Raw genomic sequence first — 26,779 nt, forward strand, 5'->3', positions numbered from 1 at the left:
CTAGCAACTCTTGGAGAATTTCCAGAGTTAATGGCAATGCTGCATGCTAATTTGCTAATCTCACAACCACACTTTTATCTAAGTAAAGTTTCACAATATATTTTTTTAGTTTTGTATGAAATGAAGATTAAACTCTTATGCATGAAATTTTTCATGTTCCACCAGGAAGAGGCCTTAGGACACACCGAGGAGATTACATCTCTCAGTTGGCCAGGGAATTCCTCAGTGTTCCCTCAGATAAGCTTGAGAAGGTGAATGGGGAAGGTCTGTACTTGTTTGCTTAGGCTTCTGCCCGGATAAGTGGATGAAAATAGATGGATAGGTAGATGGGTTTGTGTGGATGAAAATCCTTTGCACTCAGTAGTTACTGATACATAACCCATAGATATCACCAAATGCTGGTTCCTCCTTTGAGATGCTCTTCAAGGCCTTTACCATAGTCACCTTCAGTTGTTGTTTGTTTGTGAGTTTCTCTGCATTTGATAAGTGTATTTGGTAATACTGAAGCTTAAAGGAATTTGTTCAATTCTAAACTACCATTCGCTTTAATTTTCTGCCAAAATCTCTGGCGTCTGACGTCAGTTACATGAGTCGCTTACCTTGTCCGTCACTTCCGTCACTTACCTGCTGACATACCCTGACACTTTGACACTCTTGTTTTTGTCTTTCTTTATTCTTTTCCCTTTTTCTCAGTACTCTCCAGACTCTTTTACATGTTTTCTGGCAAAATCGAATCTGGCCTACCTGTTTTCGAGTGAAGCCAGTAGTTTGCGTCTTGTTGCAAACCCTCTGTATTTCCATTCTTATTTTGTCTCATTTTCATTATTGATTGTATAAGATCTCTATCTCCTTGACAGCGTTGTACACTTGGTAGGATGTTATGAAGACATTTTTCTTAACCGTAGAAATAATTCTCTCAGTTGTCTGCAGTTTAGTTGTTTTCTGTCTTCCAGATGTTTTGGTGTTGCTGAGCTGACCAGTACGTTGCCTGTTGATTTTACCACTCCCAAATATTTTTGCTATCTCCCTGATACGTTTATGATGTTTTTTAAGCCCGATGATGGATTTGCCCACTGATATCTCTTTGGCCATCATTGTTACTGAGAATGACATTAATCAGCTATCTGCTTAATTGCTTAATTTATTATAACCAGGAATAACAAGGAAACAGGCCTCACCTGTTAGTGGGAAAGGGGAAGATTAAAAAGAGAAAAGAGAAATAAGAGCTAAATACAAACTCTCAGAAAGAGAAGACCGCAATTAAAGAGTAAAAAGAGAGGTACGAAAAAGACGTCTAGCAATCTGAGCTTAAAGCAGCATAGCTAAGGGAGGGTTAAAGGTCACCTGATCCAACCCTAACTGTATGTTTTTATAAAGAAAAGAAAAGAAAGAAAGCTCTAAGCCTAATCTTAAAAGTAGTGAGAATTAGGGTTAGTCTTCTGGATCCAAATTGGGAATTGGTTCCACAGGCCTGAAAGCTGCAGGCTCTGCCTCTCATTCTACTTTTAAATATGGCCTGTAACTGGTAATGGTATAGCGCTTTACTAGTCCATAAGGACCCCAAAGCGCTTTACACAGTCAGTCATCCACCCATTCATGCACACATTCACACACTGGTGATGGCAAGCTACATTGTAGCCACAGCCACCCTGGGGCGCACTGACAGAGGCGAGGCTGCCGGACACTGGCGCCACCGGCCACGATCACCCTCCATAGTAAATACCATAGTAACCACAAGTAAGCCAGCAGTCTGACAACAAAGTACTCAGTTAGGATAATAAGGCACTATGGCATCTTTAAGTTATGATGGGGCCTGATTATTCAAGACTTTGTATATGAGAAGGATTTTAAATTTGATTCCCTGATTTAGCAGGGAGCAAATGGTGAGAAACTAATATGGGAGAAATATGCATTTTGGATCAACAGAAGACTTTCCAGGGAACTTTGAAAACAGCCTGACAGTAATGAATCACAGTATTCCTGCCTATGAGTAACAAATAATGTGTTTGTGTTAGTCCCCATAGGGAAATTACTCCTCTGCATTTAACCAATTCACCCAGTGAAGCAGTGGGCAGCCACCAATGCAGCGCCCGGGGAGCAGTGTGTAGGGACGGTACCTTGCTCAGGGGTACCTCAGGGTAGCCGTTCAGTGGAGTCAAAACCCCGACCTTCTGATCATGGGGCAACCACTCTACCTACCTGCCCCAAATGGACTAGCTTTTCAAAAATGACTCCAAAATTCCTCACACTGTTAGCAGACATCAGGGTAATGCCATCCAGAGTAGAAACCTGGTTAGAAACCACACTTTCTAAGATTTTTAGGGCTCAGGTACAATAACCTCAATTTGTTGGAGTCTAGGTGAAGAGAAATTCAGTCAGGAAATTCGGTCATTTGTGTACTGAAGACTTGTCTGTAGTTTAACTAATTGCTGGCTTCACAGATAAATATGATTGAGTATCATCTGCATAGCAATGTAAATGTATGCATTGTTTTATAACACTACCTGAGAGATGTAAAAATTCTTTTTTTCTCCTCAGTGTTTTAATCTGAACCAAAGAATTGTCAGTAGAGGTACATGAACATGTGTGAATGGATCTTTGTAAACTACCTTTGCGAGTGTGTGTGTACAGGACAAAAACAATCACACTTAGGTGCAGCAACCTTTATTGAAGGAGCTCTTATGAAACTACTGCGGCTGTGCATCCCCACGGTAAAAATATCTTCTTTAACAAAAAGGGTAGAGGCTAATACACTGAAACTAGTAGCACCACAGATAACAACAACAGCTCAGTGACTCTGAGCCAATGAAGATAACAACACCTTTGAACTTCCACTTAAGGTGATCTAAAAAGCTGTGTGTATTTTTCTGTGTGTGGGTAGGTGTGAGAAGTGCCATGTTTATTTTCAAGGTTTCCACCATGGCAGATTCCAAGGTCACTGAACCAATGTATGCGTGTAAGCGTATGTGTGTGTGAAACTGAGGCTTTTCTGCTCCACAGACAATAAAGAACAGTTTTTTATCATTACTCTATTATTTGAACCAGCGACCATAGCACAGCTGTTTATGGACCAACGCCCCGAGGCTCTGTGTAAAACACACATTCACATGTAAATGATGTCCACACACTGAGAGGGTTCACACATACTCACAGACAGAACCACACAGGTAAGGTCGAGCTGTGGAGTTCTGGTGAAGCAGGCTTTCTACATAAGCCTATCTGATGTCACATCCTGTTTTGGTGATTTAATATAACTTTGACATAATGAACAGTGTGAGTTTTCTCCAATTGTGGACTAAGTTAACACTTAAAGATCATGGAGGTGGAGTTTAAAATAAATCAGTTCACAGCTGTGATTGGTCACTTCATTTTGCGTTACTGTCACACAACAGATCTGACACCACTTGAAAGAGTGGCTAGAGTTATAATGAAATAAGAAAAAAGAATCCACATTAGACTCTAAACACAATCCTTGAAAGGGCAGGAGGTCCGGTCCTGGAGAGGCAAGTAAGTGCTGTTTCAAAGAGCCTTGTTTAAAGCTGAAGTCAGAGCTGACAGTGATACAGGGATACCTGAGTAGAAATCAGCCTAATGCAGATGAAAGCTAGAAATAGACACGTGCTAATACTGATGGCTCTCCAGGACCGGAGTTACCCATTTATTTGGCACTTTTTTACCCTGAACTTTACCTCCAAGGCAGAAATTTCTAAAAGTGGGAGGTTTAGGTCAAATACCTTCGTTTGGTTATGATCTCAGCGAAGGCACCGGGGTTTGTACACAGCCTAACATGGTCCGCCTTGGAGGATCAAGTTGGGGTAAAAAAAAAAAAAAAGGTTTCTGGGTAATTTTTGAAGAAATTTAAATTTTTTCTGCCACACAATCATTAGTCGTTTTGCGACTTTCTTTTCTTTTTTAAACACAGTGTACTGTAAATGAGTGAGACTGAATATTCATTGGACTAAAAATGTAAAGCGTATTAGTCCTGTTGTATGGTGTATTCCCATTCAGGGCATGGACACCCTGCGGGAGACGGTTTGGTAAAAGACCCCACGGAGCAGAGATGGGTAGTCTGGGAGACGGAACAGATGGCGCTGAGCGTATGTGATGTCGGCCAGCCGTCCTCTGCTCACCAGAGTGCGCAGGTTAGCCTCGCTGACCTGGGTGCCAGCTGAGATGACATAGAGCTCAATACCAGCATCCGCCACCTCGCGAACACGCTTCTCCAGGACAGGCTGGGTGACGCCCTGAGACCTGCCGTCAGAGAAGAGCACCAGCTTCTTACTGCCTGCTGATCCATCCCCGCGGGAGGCTAAAGTCCTGATTGCAAACTCCAAGGCCTGGGTCACGCTGGTGCCATCGTTTTGGAAGGTAGCTGCTTTAATTTCCTCAGACAACACCGTCAGATTGTGATTCAGCGGCGCGTCCAAGCGAGCATTCCGACTATACTGGCCCACACCCACTCTAATCTGGGCACCAAGCGACCTGTTTGCGTTCAGGAAGCGATCAGCCAAGTGTTGGGCAAAGGTTTTGCTTATTTCAAAGTTCTTCTGGCCTACGCTGGCCGAGCTGTCCATCATCACCAAAATATCGGTACTTTGAGGAAACTCGACTGCAATATAAGCAGAAATAATACACACAACACATCTGGTCAGAGATTTCCAACACAGGAGAGAGAAACACAGCATTTATTTATGATGTCTTTAACATCCAGATTCTAATTTATTGTTGGTTTGGGGTTTTTTCGACTTTCGTTCACTGAATAACGTGACTGTGTTGAGATGTATTTTTTTCAAACAATCCTTAAAATAATATAGAAAAGGTGAGGCAGAGGCAGAAGTAACTAAAATTAAATTTTAGCCTAAAGCTTAGAGACAGAAACAGAAAAAGGGAATTCGTTCAGAGTTACCTCTAGCCACTAAGCACAAAACATAGAGGTAGGAGGGCTGACTCTGATCTGAACGTCAGAGCTCATGTGGGGTCTGTCACTGAGTCTCCTTCCTTCTGCTTTAAACTGTTCGACCTTTTCTAAGTCTGAGTAACACAAAGAAACTGATAACATGCTTTTATGCCAACAAAGCTGGATAATTGTAATGCCCTGCTAGCTGGTCGACTTAAAATGTGTTACATCAGCAGAAGTTAGATCATTTATTTGGAGATAAGAGAAAGATTATATTGATTCTGAAGTCTATACTGGCTGCCTGTCAGTAGTGAATTCAAAATCATTTTACTTGTTTTTAAACCACCTCGTGGCCTTATTCCAGTATCTATGTCTCACGTGCTGATGGCATATAAAGTATTTCAGGTCTTTTTCTTGTTCCAGTGTGGAGGAAGAAAATGTTTAGAGGCAGCCATGAGGTTTTACCCACATCGCTAAAACAGCAGCAGCACCCAAGAGCAACAGAAGGTTTTTGAAATCTCTAAAAAGAAATTTAAATCAAATCTTTTATGCTGAAAAGATTGGATTTGGGGTTTTCTTACATGTCCTACTGATGTCGCATATTTTTATTTGATTTTTTAAAATAACTTTCTATGTTTTTAACTATATCTTTAACTTTGTATTTTTGTTGCTATTTTATTTGTGATTATTTTTATTTTTACATTTTTAATGTAATATTTTAATATCTATTTTTAAATTGATTTAAGCTTTATTTGACTTACTCTTATCATACCTATAGGCCATTTCAAATTTAGATTTATTTCTTGTCTGCTGCATATTAATTTATTATATAATTTATTTGTTCCTCCTTATTATGTCTTTTTGACAGTTGTGAAGCACTTTGACCTGCGCTAACCTGCATGAAAGGTGCTATAGAAAAATAGCTTTGAACAACTGATTTCTGAATGAGGGATGTAAGACATTGTCAAACCCAGTAAAATAGTACAAACATAATACAACCCAGTGTAACTGTGTATTGGAAAATAATATCAGACTTACTGGGACATCTGTAGTCTGGGCATTTCTTCTCTGTAACAGAAAGCACAAGATAAGTCAGTTTATTTCCAAATTACTGTTTCCAGCTGGTTAAATAACTGCAAGATCAGATACTGGCGTGTTGTTTTGTTACTACAAAGAAGTCTTTAATGTTTCTCTGTTACCGCAACTGACACAGACGCCTGGATATCGCTGTATATCGTGAATATGGTGTTGCTAAAACAACACTAATAACTAGATAAGGAGTGCATTCATAGGTTATTTAAATATGTGGAGCTGTGCTGTACCTTTACAGATTCTGTCTGTAAGGTTCTGCAGGAAGTTGTCGTCGAGAAGTTCAGCAAAGTTATCCAGCACGAAGGAAAAGCCTGGTTTGGGGTCGTTCTTACACACCACGTCGTCGAGCTGCTCTTGGTTGGGCTCACGGCCTGAGTAGTCCTTTACTCCTAAACCACCAACCTAGAGATGAAGCAGGGACCTTTTAGGGTTGCCTGTACAGGGATGTGATTCAACCTTCTACAGTGTGTGTTTCAAAGTGTGTCACACTTGCCTGGAGGCCTTTACCACAGAGTATGTTGAGGGGGGTCTTGTCTCTGTCGATATCAGAGCGTCCATCAGTGAGAACGAGAACGACTTTGTTCTCTTTCCTCATGACACTGATTGTGTTGCTCAAAGCAAAATCAAGGGCCTCGCCTGTGTACGTGGCCTCAGCTAGCCACTTCATGTCTCTCACTGCCCTACACACACACACACACACACACACACACACACACACACACACAAAGAAAACGTGCTTAGCATTGAAACATAAGGCAAAATATACAACATGCTGTATTCAAAGGTTCTTTCATTTTATACATTTAAACAGTCATTTCTGTTTCCAGATAAGTAATTACCACTTAGAGTGTATTTAACTTAATAGCGACAGATCTATTTCTGATCAGATCTATAGTGCTGTTTTTTTAGGGTAGAAAAGTCCCTCATTGTCCATTATTGCCATTGTTTGTATTGAGAGCATCATAAAGGCATACAGGGGACGTTACTTCTGACCTGCTCGTCAAACTTTCTAATATTATCTTTAAAAACGCTTTAAAAACGACTTAAATATCCACTGCCTTTGTTTATATTGGCAGAATTTAGGGAATAATCCTGGTATATGGGGATTTGAAATATACTATTATAGTTTGCATCTATTTCTTTCAAGTTGACCCCAAAATGTCTTATAACTTTAAAGAAAATATTATCAAGAGAAAGAGAATGAGCGGCCTTGTTAGTTAGAAATCTAAGTTATACAGGAAACTCTCCATGTTCATGTCCGGTTATTGAAAAATCAATACCTATTATCTATTACCTGCTCCTGCATAATGTTTGTGTTATCAGCGTAAACATCTGCAATGCTACCCTTCTCTCATTTTTTACTGCACTGCAAAATTCTTAAAGTACATTTATAAAGAACAAAGAAAGCCAGAGACTCCTGCCGCACGCGTGTGTGAACTCACTGTTTGAATTCGGTGAGGCTTGAGGATAGTCTGACAACTTCTTGGGCTCTTGATCCACTGTACTGGACAACACTCACTGTGGACTCGTCGACAGCAAACTGGAAAGAAAAAAACCCAAAGCACTGCATGGTGACTGTGTGTTTTGGTCTGTGTGTGTTTTCCTCTGTCAACATTTCTGTGTCCCACCCATCCTGACTAATTGCAACCAAACTGGGAGAGGAGAGTCACTGGAGAGACATAAAAGCATGTTCCAAACCCAAGAGAATATCTTTCATTCACACTTTTCTATTTTGAGGTTTGCTCTCGAGGCGAGCATTTCGTAACATCTCTGAAAAATAGCTTTAGCACCATTCTTGGAATGATTTTAAATAAACAACAAATCCCACAAAGGTCAAGCATGTGGCTGACAGATGGTGGTAGAGATTAGGAAAAAGGTGAAGAATATGAAATGCAATGCTGTCAAAACAGAGGATAAATTAAAGGAGGATGTTACCTTTACTTGCTGGTCTTTTATCAGCCTGTCAATGACTGTGATGATAAAGTCTTTGGCAAGAGCAAAGTTTGTAGAACCGATACTCTCTGAGCTGTCCACGATGAACGCCAGGTCCACTGGTGCACACTTACACTCTGGAGACACACACATGAATAATTTCATAAAGGCTAATCGTCAAAGTAGCTACAGACAGTGGAGAACAATATAGGCAATGACTCCAAACTCACCACAACAAGCTGGGGGTGATTAGAAGAGCATGGGGGAAAAAAACCACAAATCAAAGTTAATGAAATGCAGAAATAAATGTATCATGATACAATCTGCTTCGGTTTTCATTAGGGTTAGCCTAGCACTGAGCTAAAGAAGGCCAACTGTTTAAAGTGGCCCTATTATATCAATTTCCTGCACCATATTTGTATTTTAAGACTGTGTAAGCTTTGCTTTGGTTCAGTTTTAGCTGTTCTTTTCTTAAACTAAAAACTTGAAGCTCTCAAAATGCAATAAATGCCATCTTCTATTAAAGCACTAGCTTAAAATACCTGAAATACTCTGTGAAAAAAAGTGAAACAATCCTCAATGTTTACTCCATATTATGACCTAATGAAAGCTGCTGTTACTTTTTCTCTGGGCTGATGATCTAAACTCAAACGCTATTATTACAAGTTTCTGTGCCACACTGCTCTGCATCTGGCTTTCATTTCCAGTTGAAAGGAAACAAAGGAAGCGATATTAGCCTTAACATCTTTCCTGTTGTGAAGAAACGAGAAATGAGCAGGAAAATGCTTGTGGCACCTTCCCAAAGGACTGTGGCTGTGTTTTGAGCACTTCTCTTATGATACTTTTGCTGCATTGATGGGATGAATATACCAAATGGCGCAGCTGGTTATGAACAATGAATAAATCAAAAGGAATCAATGGTTTTGGACTTCAAGTCAACAATGGTAAATATAAAATCCTCTCATGCTAGGCACAAAACCGTCCAATACATCCAACACTTACAACCTCCGAAAGCAAACGTTTGGTCATGACCCTGTTCAAATAGGAAGATGACAACCTGCCAGTTCAATCAGCTCAGCAGTCCATAAGTGACCAGCAACCTCCAACTAAGACCAGTATGTCAGATGTCTGTCCATCATCCAGGTCATGGCAGCCTTAAGAGCTTGTCTTAACTTCTTTAGCTTGTCAAAACGTTTCACCTCTCATCATTCAACAGCACAACCCTCAGGTGTACACTTGTACTTAAAGGACAATGACAATGTTCATATTTTGGACCGAGTAGACAGATGGTTTGTAAAACCAGTAAAGGAGGCCACCTATGTCCATTGCTACATTGTAGCCACTGTCTTGAGATCCCTTCACTGTTGCTTCAACCCCCCACCTCACCTCAAGTGACATCAATAGGTCACATGACAGAGGAGGGCAGGGTCTCACAGTAGTTTCAGTCTTAAACACCGCTGATGGTATTAACCAATAGTCAGTAGCAGGTCAAGTAGCAGAACAACAGCTCTCAGGATCATTTCCAAAGGAGACAACACTCAGTAGACATTAAATACCTGAGACTCTCCACCTTTCGTTTTTAGTGATGAAGAAGCGTCTCTAAGTTCAGTTGTGTTCTTTTTTTCAAGCTCTTAAGAATATTTCAGATGCAGACCTATGATGGCCAGCAGATGTGCATAAACAGATGTTTGTGGACCATGTATAACTGTTTAAACACAAAGTTTATTTGGATTTTTTTTAAAAAGGAATGATGGTAGAGGACTATATTACATCAGTAGATGCTTATTTTGTTAAACACTGTTAGTGGAGCAACATCCATTCATTCATTTTCCAACACTTTTCAGGGTCTGGGACACAGGGTCAGCAGTCTAAGCAGAGATTTGGACTGCCTCATCTTTGCAGTAGCCTAAGCATGATGCGGTGGCAGCACTCTGCACCACTCCTGATGCTACACCAATCCATCTGTCCATTTCCCTGAGATACCTGAGCAGCAACTCCTTTGTGACCTGGAATGAGCACTCTACTCTTTTCCAGCTGAGAACCATGGCCTCAGGCTTGGAAATGCTAATTCTCATTCCTGCTGTTTCACACTGGGCTATAAACTGCAAAAGCAGAGGAGATCCCGAGGCCACAAAACCAGAAACCCTTCTCTGCTTGACAATAACTAAAAATTACCTATCCATAAAATTTATAACTAAAATCTGTGTGCAACCCTGCTGGTTCTTACCTTTGGCAATGCAAACCAAGCTGTTACTAAGGTTGTATAGGCACAGAATGGCCCATGACAGCAGGGCAGACACTTCATACTACTAAAGCAATCCCAGAGGACACACTGAGGGATATCTTATTATTTTATTGTCTATAAAATACATGCAATATCCTTGAGAAGAAAAGGAGTTGGTCATATGTTCAACAACCAGGATGAAAATCAAATTGTTCCTCGTGGATCTGAGGGTCGACCAATGGACAGACTCTCCCAAAAGCACCCTAACAAAGAACATCCCAGAGAGCTGAGGTTTGCTGATTCTGCTAAAGTTGGACCACAACCTTGTTTTCCCTTCTTAAAAAGAAGAAACATCACCCCAGTTTGATAAACCAGAGGCACTATTGTTGAGTTCCATGCAGCTTTGCGTTGGTGTATCAACCTAGACAGCCCTCCAGTCGAGAAAGTTGCCCAGTCTACATGACACTGAACCCCACTGAAGTCTAGGTTCCTCAATTTTCACAGTTTTTCACAAACCTACTTTTTCACAGTAGGTTTCTAAATTCCCCTCTGTAAAACATCACCTTATCATGGTGGAGGGGATTAGATCCTATACTGGGATGGGTCTCTCAAGGAAAATTAGTGCTGGATATGGATGTCCAGTTTGACTAATACCCAGTATGGTTTCCTCCTCAGTTACAGTACAATCAGGTTCAAATTGAAAAGGATAAACAGAATAATTCCCTGTTTATCTTAATGTAAAGTCCAAGACTGTTCCAACTGTTCAACATCACTACCCAGACTGCACTGAGACTTTTTAAAAATCAGATTTAAATGGATGACGTTCGTTTTTAATCGAAGAGGCTATACATGTGTTTTTAGTTAGACTTTAAGCCATCCTTTTTTCTGACTGGGTGATCCTGACAACCAGAAGCTTCAAACAGCAGGTCTTCTGTTCTCTTAGTCAGAGCTCTTTGCCTGAGATGACCACATTAGGGAGATCCCCTGTTTATGACATCATACAAACCAAGACTGAAACTGACAATCTGAGGTCTTAACTTTTGGCTCACAGGGATTACTTGTACATATGCTGACCTCATTATCTGAAACATCTGCAATGTTTAACATTCGCACTCACCACTGTAACTGTAATGTATATATATATACATACATATGAATGACAGAGAAAACTTTAACATAAAGAATTTAAATTCTGTGAGTGGGTGTTCAAGAAGGCAAACCGTTAAGTCTTGAACTTACAGCAGAGCTTCATAATGATATCCAGAATTTCACAATCCTGAAGAGAGAGGCAGAGGATACATTACAATATGGCCGCAGACCTACATCACATTACATAATATACAAACACGACACACAGCCAGCTCCCTGACTGCTTTTGAGCCGCTCCAAAGGAGAAGAAAATGAAAACATGACTACGTGATATTTTACTTAGAAGTCAGTGAGCGGCTATGGGGTTTTGTGTTCAGGAAATTGGTTGTGTGGCTTTGGACTGAACATACAGTATCAGTTGCAGATGCAAAACTTGCACAGCCTCAAGGGGGAATTAAGTGTGTTAGCACTCTGGTGCTACGGCTAAATTGAGGGCGAAGGCTCACATTAATTGGATTGCTTCAATTTTTATCTTGATACTCACATCGGCTCCTGGTGGTCCGGGAGGCCCTGGTGGTCCCTGAAAAGGAGATAGGGAGACTTGAGTGATTCATCCTCCTGAAAAATGTCTGTTTTTTTTGTTTTGTTTTTTCTTTTAAAAATCTGTCCAAAGGTCTATCTGGTCTGGCTTCAAGATGACAGAGGAAAGTTTTTGTGTTTTAGTTGGAATTAAAAAATATGGGGGGCTTCTTTGAAAAAGACGTTACTCCTCTGACTGTACGCAAGGTTCTCACCATGACTGAACCCACAATCCGCGCCCACACATTTCATGCTCGCCACTGTCGTTCTGCAAACATCTGAAACGTCCAAAAGTTCACTGCCACAGAATTTTGGGAGTCGTTTTTTTTTCTTCTCTCGACTGTAGGAAAACCATCTGTTATGTTTTAGCCGACATTAAAGCTCTGTTTAAGGGCACTCGTTTCTGCGTAAAAGACACCAGACTAGCACACACACACATTACAGAATGAGAAAGACAGGAAAAGAGAGCGAGGGAGAGAGACAGCCGTTAATTGTAGAGAAGAACAGCACTCGGAGCACATGACGCAAACTTTTCAGTTGTTCCTCTCAGAGAGCGTGCGATCATTTAGATTAATGTCATATTTAGATTAAGCTTTGTTTATATTTTCACATGAAGCAACACCACAAAGTTTAAGGTTTAAGGAAACATAGGAATGATTGTTTTTCCATCTCTTAGCATGTGGTTTGGTGTTGTGGTGTCTGTCTGAAACATGGAAATGGACAGAGTTGAAAGCTGGCTGTGCTCTTGTTAGCTCACTTTCTTAAAGGCCTGCTAAGTCTGTATTTCTTTCCTATTAAGAAGAATTAATGTTTTAATGAATTAACTAATCAAGTGCACAAATAACATTAACAGAAAAAATATGTCAGCATTGCCCATGAATCTATGTTTTACACATTCATACACCACAAACATACGTGCACACTCCATGTCATTCTTACCGGCCTGCCCTCAGGCCCTCTGTGACCTTTGGCCCCTTTTGGTCCTAGAGGCCCTGGTTCGTTATTCTGTCAAAAAAGAGAAAATGAATGGAGATTAAAAGAAAGGGTCACACCTTTGGTTTGTTTTTCTCTTTTGAAATAAATGATTGTAAATCTTTTCAAATTACAGGATGAAAAGCTATTTAAAGAAACTAAGTTGATTTACACACTAATCACAATGAACGTGCAATGCTGTGTGGCAAAGCACTGCTAAACAATAACCACAGCTCATAGTTTTGTCTAAACTGGAAACAGCTGCAGTGGCACACACTTTTTAGATCCAGAGTCCAACTAAAACCTTCATACTGACTTACTGTATAAGTGATTACCTGACTGCAAAACAACCTGATTAGTGTGTGTGTGTTCATTTGTTTACTTTTTTTATGACTCTGTGCTTGACTATGGAAATAAGTAATAAATGTAAAACTTCAGAAGAGTTTTGTCTCCGAGTGTGGTAGTTCATATCATAAAAGTGGAGGAGAAGGAGAAAGTGGAGCACCGTCATTTATTTTTGTGTATACAAAGACAATGCATTCCTGCTTGCTCCACACACAGTTTCAGAAATTGTAAGCACGAGTTTGTTGCCTGATCTTGGAGAAATCCACTGAAGTGCTGTGCCATGTCTCATCATGGCCAGCTATCTAACTATGCAGCGGGCTAAAGGAGCCAAAGCCCCTGCAGCTGCTGCACCCTGACACACAGCTGATCGCTGTGAGAGCTAAACAAAATGATTTAGGACAATGATCACATCGTTGAATTTGAATGTTCCCACAGATACTTTTACACACTTAAAAATTTGAGAATGACGGCAGGCAGCTGAAATGAATTTCACAATAATCCAAAACTGAAAGCAGATACCAAAATAAAAGAAGATTTAAAAAAAAAATCTTTGAAACACACGAGAAGAGCAGAAACTGTTTTAAAGTGGGTGCTTGTGTGCTTTAAACGGCTCATTTTGGATAAAAGTGTATTTACTCTCTTTTTTTAAAACGACTTCATAAACAATGTGAATGAAAATATTACAGATCATTAATGGACAAATGTCTGTCCTAGAAACCTTCTGATTGGGAGTGACATGTAAGGCAGGAAGCAGTGTAAGCAAAAGGGACTAGCTCACAGTGTAAAGTCACAACCAGCAGATCTGCACTCCTGCAACACAACCATCTACCTACAGTGGACAGATACAGCGGAGACATGAGGGCTGTTGGGGAGACGGTACTGCCAACCATCTGGCTTTTTCACACACATGCCAACAGACGTGAGCCTTTAATAGGAACACACACGTGTGCACACACACGCACACACACACACACATATATCTCAACATACATGTGCACACAATGCATGTGACTCCAATTACTGCTCAGCTTCAAATGCTAGGATGTAATGAACATGAACTACATCATCCATAGTTACACAAACAGCCAGACAAATCATAGGCTTGATTTTATGGCGTTATATTTAGCGATCACATCCAGATGCAACTGTTTGTCATACCTTTTGCAGGATATGATCTTAAAAGTATGTTAGCCACAACTTTAAATAGGTGGGAAAGCCACACGCCGTTCACAGCCTTCCACCATCCAACAAAAAGCTTTTTTGTGAACAGCTGAGAATGTGGAAACAAGAAAGTCACTGTCTAGGGAGAAAGACATAAGAAGAAAACAGAAATGCATGCATGCCTCTGAGAATGAGTGGAACATAATAACTTCTTTCTGTTCACTGAGATATACAAAAAATGGCATCTAATTATGTTAACTATGGTTTTTTTAGTCTACGATTTTGTCATGGACCGATACAGGGTGCGGTGTGGAAATTAAACCATTGTTAAATGGTACGTCATTTTGGTAACTAACTGGACTTGTTTTCCAAACCTAGATAAGAGAACAGTCACCACTGGACCACTGTCCAAATACAAGGCTGCAGGCAACAACAGGTTAGCTTAGCACCCATTCTGCTAAACTAATTCCTGTGTGTTCAAAGTGGTTTACAATGACAGCATGCACCCACTAGCACTTCTAAAAGCTCATATATATATATATATCTTTTGTGCAGAATGCTGATTTATGTACCAGGTCAGCCCTTTTGGCATACCTCAAACAAGTATCATTGGGTTGAGTTAAGCTATAGTCTTCATGCTTTATGCTAAGCTAACCAGATAATTTGGGTTGCCTCATGTATTCATTTAACAGAATATGCCCATTACTCTGCTGTCAGAGTGAATGTATCATGTACATTACTGAAACATTACTACAGTACCAAACAAATTTTAGTAAAATATTGGGTGACTGGGTGAATTGTACGGCATCTTATCCTGCTCTGGCTGCAGTAACATAAAGCTTTGATGAGTGGTAAACTGATCTGGCACTGTAAATCCACAGCTCACAGAGTGTGACTGTTCTGCAGAAAAAGGTCAGGGTGCACCGATGTATGGATAGAAACTTTTAAGCCATGAAACTCGAACCCTGGAAGTGAAATTATTTAAATGTAAACACGGCCAAGTTGAACCAGGAATAATCTCTCTCTCTCTCTCTCTCAAACACACACACACACACACACACACACACACACACACACACACACACACACACACACACACACACACACACACACACTCCAGAAAAAAAGTAATGCAGTCCCCTCATCGTCTCTGCTCACTTCCTGGTAGCCTTGACAACAACATATACACAGCTGCATCAGCTCAAAGCCCTCATCCCCAATGTGTTCAAAAGTACTTAAAGCATTTCCAGCTGCTGAACAGGAGGAAAGTGTGGGAGAAAGACAAAAAAACAAGAGCAGCAAAATACTTCTAGACTACAGAAGAAAAAAAAATAATGAAAAGCAGAAAAGACAAAAAGTCACTTTGTAGTATGAGACGTGTTAAAAGACGGCAAATGAATAAGGAGATATGAAAATATATCTAAAATAGTAGCCGTGTGACTCATATCCTGTCAGCTCTCTGCGCCAAGAAAGGAAAGGAGGAAAGATAAAATGAGATCAAGAGCGAGTAGCAACTCAAAAAGGGAAAAGAAGTCAGAGTTGGACTTACATCGGGGCCTGGATCTCCGGGCTCGCCATCATCTCCTTTGGGTCCAGGCGTCCCCCTGCCACCCTGATAAATGCACAGCAGATATAAACAGTTACAGGGGAGCACTGGCAAAGACAGATGATTAAATGATAATGATGATAAAAGGGCTAACAAAGCCCATTAATTTTAGCTCAGTTAATCGCTGCCTCTAACAAACGTGCATCCCAACATCTGATCTCAAATTAAAAAAAGAGTGCCCTGATTGTCTATGTAAAAAAAAAAAAAGAAGAACCTACCGGCTCACCCGGGTCTCCACGGGGCCCAGGATAACCCTAAAAAATAAAACCACATAAGCATCAAAAATATACATAGTTACAGCGAGAAAGCTGCTCCACACTTGAGATGCCCTAACTACCTACCTGGAAACCATGACAACCTTCTGTGCCATTTCCTGGAGCACCATCCGCTCCCTGAAAATAAGAAAGAGAGACACTTACAGATCCATCTGCACACACACACGACCGGAGTTATGATCGATAGCACACATCTGTCTCCCCCCTTTCTCACTCACCCTCTCTCCCATAGGGCCTCTGTCTCCTGGAGCTCCTTTGATTCCTCTCGGCCCTCTGGGTCCCTGAGAGAAGAAAGGAAAGATGAGATTAGAAACACATGAAATGCAACATGAAAACATTTGGATATTGCTGACAGATACTGAGTGTGTGTGTGTGTGTGTGTGTGTGTGTGTCTTTGAGTTAATGTGTGGACCAAGACTGTGAACCAGTTCTATTTCTTGAAATTTCCACCTGAAAAACACCTAAAAAAACCTCTCCCTGATCACATCAGTGGGATCAGACGGAAGTTCAAATTCTAAATCAGAAAGTAAATAGCAGCCTCTCTCGTGATGATTCAGTAAATAATCATGTGATTCAGTGAGCTCTAAAACCAAATTTGATTAATCAGAAAAGAAACACAAACAAAAGTGCAGCATCTGTTTTACTGACAGTAATACTGAGCACTGATCCGTTTTAATAACAGACACGTCAGTCCCATATAAAGGCTTAATAGTAACTATTAGTATCTGCAATCTGTCAGAGATTCTGGCAAGCTGACTGCCTAGATTGTGTGATAACGAGCATCAAACCACCAACAGACATGACAAATGAAAACAAAGCTGACTCACAAAATTTTTATGGATTTAAAGCTACATCAGCAGGTTTGTAGCACTTTAGCCTTTGCTATCTGAAAACACAGAGTCAAATCTTTACTATTACTTTGTAAATGACATGAAAGTATGAGACAGTCTCTGTTTGCTTCTAACGTTCGTCAACTTTAAACAAAAAGGCAGACCAAAAAAGTCTCTCATGTAAAATTACAGTTTTAACTTTGGCAGATAAAGGGCAGTTCATTTAGGAGCCTCTCGCTCATGGAGGAACAACAAACTCCCAGAGTCTTCAAACACTCCTGCACTTTCATTATAACCTGTACATTTGTTTTGTTGGACTCACTTCTGATCCGGCTTGGCCTTCATCTCCTCTGTACCCGGGAGGCCCGGGCTTGCCAGCTTCACCCTGGAAAACAACAACATTAATGACAAACTGTTTAAACACTTTTACTGTACATAACAAAAAGGGGGATTTAAAAAAAAATAAAGTTTTAACAGCGTCACTATTTAACAACTACACTTCCCATGAGTCTTTGCCTGAGGAAAAGTTTCTCAATTTACTCAACTCTTCCCATCGCTGTGTCTATGTGAGCAGATAATCGCCCGGAGAGCAGTGAAAAAAGAAATTATGTTCTCTGCATTGTAACATTATTCAGTAGGATGTTGTGAAACAATTAAAAATCACTGCTAAGATCTGGTAACATCTGGATCAATCTGAAATGCCGTATACGATATTTAGGTTTGGATTTAGGTTTTGGACTTTCAAGCAATAAGACAAACACACCACAGCACTTCTTTATATTCTAGTTAACACACAAAAAATACTGTTAAACACTCCTGTAGAGTAATGCTATGCCGTTATTCCGGTTGTCCGTTATTCCATGTTTTCCATACTAATCATTTCCTTAGTGTTCACTGACAAGGAAAGTAGCACAGTCAGAAGCACAAAAGAGCCATTGAACGCTCTGACATCACGGAGGTTGCCGCAGCTGATGCTTGTAACGTATTATTATTATTACACTGCCTGGTGCCTTATTAAGAAAAACCATGGTGAGGCTTTGGCTTGAGAGGACGGAGAGAAGAACTGAGTCAGAGGGGAAAGAGTGACTGTTGATGTTCCCAGGAAGAGGAGTAAAATGGAGAATAAGAGGAGGGGAGTTGGGGTTAAAGCAGGGAGGAGTGGGCAGCACTGCAGGGACACAGCCAGGTCTTACTTCTGGAAAACCTGGCCAGTTTATCCCCACTTAACATGAAATATGCACAACTGCTCACATGTGCGCATGCAGCCACTAACATGTTCCTACGAAAGGAAAAAAAGGATAATTCCAGAGAAAGAGCGAGTGGTTTATAGTTGGGGCTGTGCCGTGCTACACCACGCAGCATTGTAAGCAGGGCCGCTAACTGCTCGTGCCTGCTCGAATGCCTGCATGGTTGCTCATATTTGAGTGAGTGTTTCTGTCTTACGGGGGCGCCGTTGGGGCCAGTTGTGCCCTCCCTCCCTTGTTCTCCGCGGGGTCCTGGATCCCCCTGGCAAGGAAAAGAACAAATGTATAAATTAGACTAAAGGCATTCAAGACAGTAACAAAAGACAAGGAACGCAGACAGAGCCAGGCTTTAAAAAACAGTCAGCTCAGTGGGAGTACATGAGGAATTACACAAAAACTGTTCTATTAAGGTCAGTGTGGTTACAGTGGACTCACTATACTGTACACGTGCCAAACTGAATTTCCCATGAATTTCTGAGGAGAAAATGCTGAACTGGTGAAGGCCCGTGAGGGACTGGGGTTAAACCTTTTATCAGCACTTACCGGTTCTCCTCTTGGGCCTCGGTTTCCACGGGAACCTTGCTCCCCCTTCTCTCCAGGTAGCCCCTACGAGAGATTTTTGAGACGGTAACGTGCATTTTGGTAGCTGTCACACACAAAAACACCATTTTAAAGTCAATATATTTACTTTCTCGCCCGCAGGTCCATCATTCCCTGGTAATCCCTGAAATGCAAACATAGCAGAAACTTATAGAAGCTACAGTGAAAGTCATGAACTTCATTTTTTTTTTGGTTTTATCCAGCTTTATCGCTTACATCTTCGCCGCGCTCTCCTTTGTCCCCGTCAGGACCACGAGGGCCTGGATCACCCTGTCACGACAAACATGGTTAATTCTGTATCAAAGTTCCTGCTTTGTCATCTCTCGTCGTTTCTGTGTTTCTCTGTACGCTGACTCACCTTTGGGCCCAATGGTCCATAGTTTCCAGGTCGTCCTGGTTCGCCGTCCCTCCCGGGATCTCCCTGGAATGAGCACACAGCACCTTAATACAGGGCGTTAAAGGCCACACAAAATTCTAGCACCCAGAACTCCTCCTCTCTTACTTTTTCTCCTTTAATTCCATAAGAGCCAGGGTCTCCCTTTGGTCCATGCTCTCCCTGCGAGCCCTGGAAACACACAACACAGAGACAGTTTCAATGCATGATCAGAAGCAGCTGAGGTAACACTCCATCTTGGAGGCTGCCGTACTTGTAAGCTCATGTATATGTGTGTATGTTTACAGTACAGCTATATGGACTCATCCAAACAGTCTGACAGAAAATAATGTAAACTAAGCCAAAGATTAAAGAGCACATGGTCTGGTCTGCTGGAGATACCAGGCAGAATTTGTGTTTGGACCAAATAAAAAGAAAGAGAGCGACATTCCTAGGCATGCACACAATAGCTAACGGCTAATCTATAAACAAAGACGCTGAAAACAGCATTGGCTTATCTGAGGGTGTGTTAAAGTGTTCAGGAGTGTAATTAAGACAAAACATAAACTCTGTTTGTCCCAATGTCGACACATCTGATTGCACATTTGCAACTTTTCTAATTAGTGTCATGGATCTCATGATTAGCTCCCATTTGCACTTGGCCATGAGTGTTAATGGTGCTCGATTAAAGGTCATAAAAGGTTCAATGTATATATTTAAACTCACGTCTTGTCCAGGAGAGCCTTTACAGCCAGCAAGTCCAGGGAAACCAGGTTCACCCTAAAGGGGAAAACACACAAAAACATCTAAAAAACGGATACATCTGAGAGGAGAAAGATGGACGCATCAGATGGCCGGACTTTACTCACCTTGCGTCCGTCGATTCCATCCTTTCCCCTTTGACCTTTGTCTCCCTGAGAAGATGGAACAGATGGAAAGAATAGAAAGAATTAAAGCGAGAGGAAACCATAAGATTCCAGGGCAACCGCCGGTACAACGGCCTCTCTCTCTGAAGACAAGAAGTCAATATTAGCTCACCTTGTAGCCTTTGTGTCCTCTGTCACCCTGCAGAAAACACACAAACACAGAGTCAGTCACTCGAGAATATTAAAGCACAGAACTGAATCTTACTAAAATATATATTTTGGGGGTATCTGACAGTACCTTCCCTCCTCTTGGGCCACGGTCTCCCTAGAAACAGAAACACATACGTCATTATTATTACACAGCATGGGGGATGAGGTGAATGATAAGGCGGGAAAACTGACTGGAGGTCAGCGGTCATGACTAGACAAACATACACATACTCAGAGTTACCAGACTGCCTCCTCTTGAGAAGTCAAACTTAATTTACTTGGAGCAGGATTGATATCCTTCTAGTTTACTTAATAGTGCAGAAAATTTAAAAAACAAATAAATACTTTGCTTCAAAATATCATGAAGGCTCCCTTAGATCCCAGCTCCAATCTATCAGCATGTTTTATTAAGTGCACTGTACCTTCATTCCACTGTAACCGACAGGACCAGGGTCGCCAATCCTGCCCTGTAAGAAAGAAATGGGATAAACGGACAGTTTTTTCAGCAGGTGCACCAAGTGTTGGATGCCACATACTTTTTATGCTTATTATTGGAGGAAGCCACCTACCACATCACCAACATCTCCCTTCTCTCCTGGCATCCCTGGTCTACCTATTTCTCCCTGTAGAGAGAAGGGGAGGATGGAGGTTAGTCAACAAGGTTTAAATGGGACGGTTGGAGATCTGTACATAACTACATCTCTCAATTTTCCCAACAGCTATCCCACCTTAGAGCCAGATTCTCCATCTGGTCCTTTGTCCCCTCCAGGAGCCTGTAGGCAAACAAAAGTTAGCTCCAAAAATATAGTCCAAAGAGAAATCACGCTTGTGGCTTATAAAATAAAAAAGGTAGTACTTACAACGCAGTCAAACGAGCAACACTGGAAAAAAAGAACAAAAGATTTTAAAAAATGAAAAGTGTGTCTGTGTGTCTATGGCTGTACAGAAGATTGGATACTTAGTTTTGCTCAAATCTAAGTAAGACATGCTGTTAGGCGGGTGCGATCACACTGGAAATACAAAAAAACCATGTTTTCTGGTGTCACCTGAACCTCTCACATACACAGCGGTAAAAACAAAACAAGCTATTATAGTTTTAATAGTAATCGCAGTAATCTCAATTAGCTTTTGGATGTGGTGGCTGTAGCATCTAGTGTGTGCCCTCAGTGACCTCTCCTAGTTTCCTGTTTAGTGAAGTTGTTTAGTGAAGTTTAAGATAAGATAAGATAAGATAGAACTTTATTAATCCCTCGGGTGGGTTCCTCTGGGAAATTCGATAGTTCCTCTGGGAAATTCGATCATCTCAGTGAAGATTCACTGAGATGTTCACTTGCCTCAAGGACCTTGAGGCAACTGTTGTAAATTGGTGCTGTATAAATAAAACTGAATTGAATTGAAATATGCAGCACAAAAAAAAAAAAAAAAAAAAAAGAAAAAAAAAAAAAAAAGAGTACAGCAGAGAACCCTGGTTTTTAAATACTGCATTTTGATTCAAAATGAATCAGCAGAGCTCATCAGATACAAATAAGATGTTAGGCTGTTTCTTTAAAAGCACAGTGCTTAATATTTACTCAGCCAAAAATATGTTTGAACAAACAAGAGCTGAACATTATTGGTGACATTTTTTTTTCTAGCCAGCCTTCTCAGCCCCAAACATGAGAAAACCCAGGCCGGCTTCTGCAGCAAAGCATGCAACAAGCAGTGAAGTTAACTTTATCTAAATAAAAATAAATAAATAAATAATTGGACATACCACATCCTTTGTTTCATTTGTCTGGAAAGAAGAGATAAACCAGGAGTTAGTTTGAAATCCAAATGTTTCAATGTTCAGAGACGAGAGAGAGAAGAGAAGAGAAGAGAAGAGAAGAGAAGAGAAGAGAAGAGACGTACGATCATGTTAATGATGGTTTCAATGGTTGCCATCTTGCTGGTTCTGAGGTCATCTGCAGCAGTGAAGTTCTGTCTGTAGTTGCGGTCTGTGGCAATGAGAGACAGCCTGGCTTCCTGTAAATCAAACACAAACATCTTTATCTACGATCTGGCCACACTAGTATCCGAATGATTAAGATTAACATCTGCCAACATGTTCTTCCTGACATTAGCCGGTAGAGGAAAATTGTGAAATCCACCACGCAGAGATTCCTGGCATAACATGGTATTAAGATTAATGATACTTGTTTTTAACTGACTGTGAACAGAACACATTTAAAAAAAGCATTTTCAATACAGTGCATGCAGAGTTTAATCTGTATATCTGTTTAATCTAAAGAAGCCATGGTGGAATCAAAAACATTTGGAAAGATAATAATTTGTTTTTCCAGAATTCTATTTTCTTCAATTCACTGTCTCTTAAACTGTTTCACTGTGCTGTGGGGTTTACACTTGAGCTATGCTGGATTTGTCTTTAAAGCAGACCTTTTATGCTCTTTTTTTTTTTTTTTTTTGCTCCACGTTTGCATGATTCACAGTCTAAACAAGCCTTGTTTATCTTTAATCGAGTCATCCTACAACCCATCAATTCAATGACCTGTCTGAAATTAAGCATCCCTCCCTCCTCCTTACTGCCTGTTTTCATCTTATTGGCTGGTGCTCAGAAACAGAAACAGGTGGGAGGAGCTTCTGTGCTTACAACCTGATATAGCCATATTAGAAGTTTCAGCTTTTACTGATATCCAGCAGAGCCTAGAGCTGCCTTAGCTAACACTCTGACCTCATTATCTGAACACTTGAGAAAAAGAGAAAAAGTGGACTACGCTCTTTAGCTTCATATGGCATCAGAAAGCTGAGTTGACCAGATCATCCAAAGAAAAACATCTTCTTAGTATGACATTTCTGTCTTAATGCATTTGCAAACAGGATTTGGTTTATAATCATAAGACTTATCCCTTATATTTCACAATTTAAAAAAACTAGAACAGATGTCTTCATCAGAGATCAAATAACCGTTATCATGTACACATGGCTATGTAAGTATAAACCCATGAAAATAAGACTGAAACTGATTTAAGTATCAAACTCTGAAATCAAAATTAACTTATAATAGCTAATTAGTGAAAATGACACGCCAAATCTTAACTCCCCCAAAATGTATTTGAGCAATGCACGGCTTCATTTGTGCAAAGTTTAATAAATGATCTGTATGTGTGTGTATGTGTTGTACCTCCTGGTCAGGTGAGATGGCGACAGCGAACACTTTGACCCCGTGTAGCTTGGCTTCGTTAGCAGCCTCCTGCACACCTCCACATGGCTCTTTGTAACCAGTAATAGGATGTCCATCAGTCACCACCACCAAATACTTGTTCTCATGGTAATGGGAACCCCTGCAAGCAGGTACACACGTATGCAAACACATTCAGAAATGTTGTCAGCGTCTTTATTATTTCAGGATGAAACTATGCGCGTGCTGTTATTACCCAATGAGCAGCTCAGCGAGGCCCCTCTTGATGGCACAGTCGGTGTACGTGCCCTTGCCGATGTACGCGATGTTGTCGATGGCTGTCTTCAGGGCATTGCGTTCGGTATTCAAGTCACTCAGCTCCTTCACCAGTTTGACTTCGTCACTGTAGTGCAGCGCTCCTGAGTTCCATGTCAGGATGCGGTCACACTGGTGGCGCCTGGATAAGCAATGGTATTAAAATCAAACATGGTATAGACAGGCAGGGGTGGACCAGAACTATGCAGATTCAATCACAGTCATAGTCAGAGGGCTTTCTTTAAGTTTTTCTTTTTCATTCTGCTTCACACTTTCATCCCATTATATTTCATATAAAAGTAATTGGCAGAGTTCTGTCATTTGATTAAAAAAATCTAAGCCCAGGTGTTTAAAAGTTACTCTATGTTACATTTCCCCAACTACAGCCACTGTAAGTAGTGGGTGTGGTGGGTAGGCCAAAAGGACTCTGCACCTGTAGCCACGCCCACAGTGTATCCGAGTATGCTGTACAGTGCTCCTTACTGGTACCTGAACACTTCCAAGGTAATTTGTGTGTGTGTGTGTGTGTGTGTGTGTGTGTGTGTGTGTGTGTGTGTGTGTGTGTGTGTGTGTTTCTTACATGTCTTTGAGTTGATCTATGAAGTCCTTGGCGAAATTTTTGATCTGGTCAATATAATAGGAATCCGGTGTCCTTCTGAGGGCAACACTCTCAGATGTATCCAGGACGAAGAACAGGTCAACAGGACACTCTGTTCACAAAGCAGATAATCAATGACTGTGATCAGCAAATATAATCCCACGATTTAAAAAAAAAAATGAAGAAGAACGAAAAAATGATCCAACTAATGTGATTTCTAGCTGCTTAGATTTCTCTAAACGTGTTAACAATCAGCTTCAACACTGGTGAAACCAGCAGAAGTCATTACTTCAGCACCAGAGGCCTACAGCTCATTATAATGAGCAACATTAGATCATCTCATTGGCTGATCATGTCATACAGGTAGGAAACCTCAGCAGACTATCTGCATCTATAACATGGCTGTTTGCACAAACACCTGTCCTATGACTCCTGTCACCTCGGTGGGGGAGCCGGCCTGAGGTTCTCGGCTACTCTGACATCACATATCAGTCTGCTTTACAGCCAACACCTCACATGACCATTAGGTAAAACGATAGCGGACTAGGATTCTATCATCTTGGTTGTTAGTGCATCAAAATACAGCAAACAAACGACTTCATTGCATTCGACACAATAAACACACTTCAAGTGCAAAAGAATCGCACTAGAACATCTGCTTGGAAAGCACCAGATGTTTTCAGCAAACCTACCAGCAACTCTGCGCCGTTGGTCCTGCTGTTGCGCTCCAGCCATGAAAACGCACAGCAGCGCGAGGAGACTTCTGAGAGTCTCCATGATTAAACTGTGAAAGAACAACTAAACCACGGCACCCAACCCCCGACAAAAAACAACTGCGGCCCCAAGCCCCACACCTCTAAACTGATTTCGTGAAGTTTTGGCGATCCAGAGGTCTGAGGTTTCTCCGAGGCGAAACCCAAGAGCGCGCAGAGGAGGACCAGAGCGCACGGTGAGGGGAGAGGAGGGGGGAGCAGGAGGAGGAGGAGGAGTTTGTAAAGCTTTCTCTAAGGAAGCTGATGAGAAGCAATGTACCAGAGCGCGCACGGACCAGCAGTTTACGCCAATTACCCAGATGTGCACGCTTCCTTAAAAGGGGCCAAACAATAAACTGGTGACTGTCAGCGAGACTTCAGCATTCACAGAGCTGAGTCTTTTTATTTTGGCATAAAGAGAAAATGTGGAAACTGGACATTTAGTTTTTCAGTTTCACATCGTTTATAGAGAACGCCCCTTTAATGTTATTTGGTCACTACGCGGCTGCCCCTTCATCAAACTGCCTACATGTCACCCACAAAAATCAAGAAACGCAAACCAGAATAGATGAAGCTGAAATCACTTCATGTTGCTTAATGAAAACCATGTGGCGCACATCTTGGAAGCATTTTGAGCTCTATTCCTGCAGAAATCTGCGGAAGATGGGGTGGGGGTTGGTGGGTGGAGCTTTAACACATCTGGTTCATTTTAAAAGTCCAGACCAACCTGAACATAAAAGCAAGACGAGAAGGGCGTGGGAGCGCGCTGCGGTGGGATGGTGTCTCTATTGACCCTTTGGAAGCAGCGCCATCTAGCGCTGGTTGAGGGCTGACCTTGGAAGCTACTTTGGAAAGAGGGGGCGTTCATTTGGCAGGGTGTTGATGGGGGGGGGGGGGGGGGGGTGGATGCTGCACAGTTGCTGCCGACATGTGTGTGTGTGTCTGTGTGTGAAGGCATCGAAGGTCTGGCCTGGACTCAGATTTTCCACTGAGATCACCGAGTTAGGGAGAGAAGGAGAGCAAAGAAGGGAGAGGAGGAGGGACTAGGAAGAGAGAGGGGGGGGACACATCTGGTTATGATCTGTATTTATTAGCAGGCTCTCATTGTAAATCTGTAGGATTTTTGGCAGATGTGGTGCTCAGCATGAAGCGTGATGCATGCATTTCACAATACGTGCCTTCATCAGGAATACATTATTCCATAGTAAAACTCACAGGAATGCACAAACAGAGCTCTGCTTTAAGCTTTGTTTTTGTGAGTTACACAACCCCCTAGAATTTATGAATCTGACAAGTTGGACTGGAATCTGTTTCATTCACTAGAAGCAAAAGCTTAAGCTATACATGTGAAGAAACAGGAGACGAGAGGCTCGGGGTGCTTCCAGAGAAGACCAATGTTCACAGGAAATCAGTAGGATTTCTTAGTAAGCTAGAAGGAAGGCAGCCAACGCACCTCCAGCCAGAAGATGCTAACATCTTGCAACATTTAAATCATTACGACAGCCAACTTTGGTGGTTGCACCTCCCTGTGAATGGCAGAGAAATGGGTTTGTTTTGAGAGAGAGTAAAACTCAAAGGTTGCTATGGACGAGTGAGCATGGATGAGATGTAACTGGGATGGGGAGTAAGAAAAAAACCTGAAGTTGAAAAAAGACAAACAGA

At 41.4% G+C, this 26,779-nt stretch overlaps 1 protein-coding gene across 1 annotated transcript; it reads right to left on the reverse strand.

The window, feature by feature from the left end:
* Positions 1–2,648: 2,648 nt before the first annotated feature.
* col6a1 (collagen, type VI, alpha 1) lies at positions 2,649–25,322 on the reverse strand. The gene is made up of 35 exons (XM_004565427.3): positions 25,058–25,322; positions 24,348–24,477; positions 23,709–23,909; positions 23,456–23,615; positions 22,186–22,299; positions 22,049–22,069; positions 21,156–21,176; positions 21,024–21,068; positions 20,865–20,918; positions 20,718–20,762; positions 20,384–20,410; positions 20,258–20,284; positions 20,089–20,133; positions 19,946–19,999; positions 19,349–19,411; positions 19,205–19,267; positions 19,063–19,116; positions 18,935–18,970; positions 18,790–18,852; positions 18,446–18,508; positions 17,325–17,387; positions 16,391–16,453; positions 16,239–16,289; positions 16,116–16,151; positions 15,841–15,903; positions 12,753–12,818; positions 11,779–11,814; positions 11,385–11,421; positions 8,152–8,160; positions 7,925–8,058; positions 7,432–7,529; positions 6,483–6,669; positions 6,220–6,391; positions 5,936–5,965; positions 2,649–4,609 (listed from the first exon to the last, which is right to left on the reverse strand). Exons 1-35 carry the CDS (start codon positions 25,140–25,142, stop codon positions 4,005–4,007), a joined length of 3,021 nt encoding a protein of 1,006 aa, XP_004565484.2. The 5' UTR covers positions 25,143–25,322; the 3' UTR covers positions 2,649–4,004.
* Between the last annotated feature and the right edge of the window lie 1,457 nt (positions 25,323–26,779).

This window comes from Maylandia zebra, linkage group LG18 (genome assembly GCF_041146795.1).
Source record: "Maylandia zebra isolate NMK-2024a linkage group LG18, Mzebra_GT3a, whole genome shotgun sequence".
Lineage (NCBI taxonomy): Eukaryota > Metazoa > Chordata > Actinopteri > Cichliformes > Cichlidae > Maylandia > Maylandia zebra.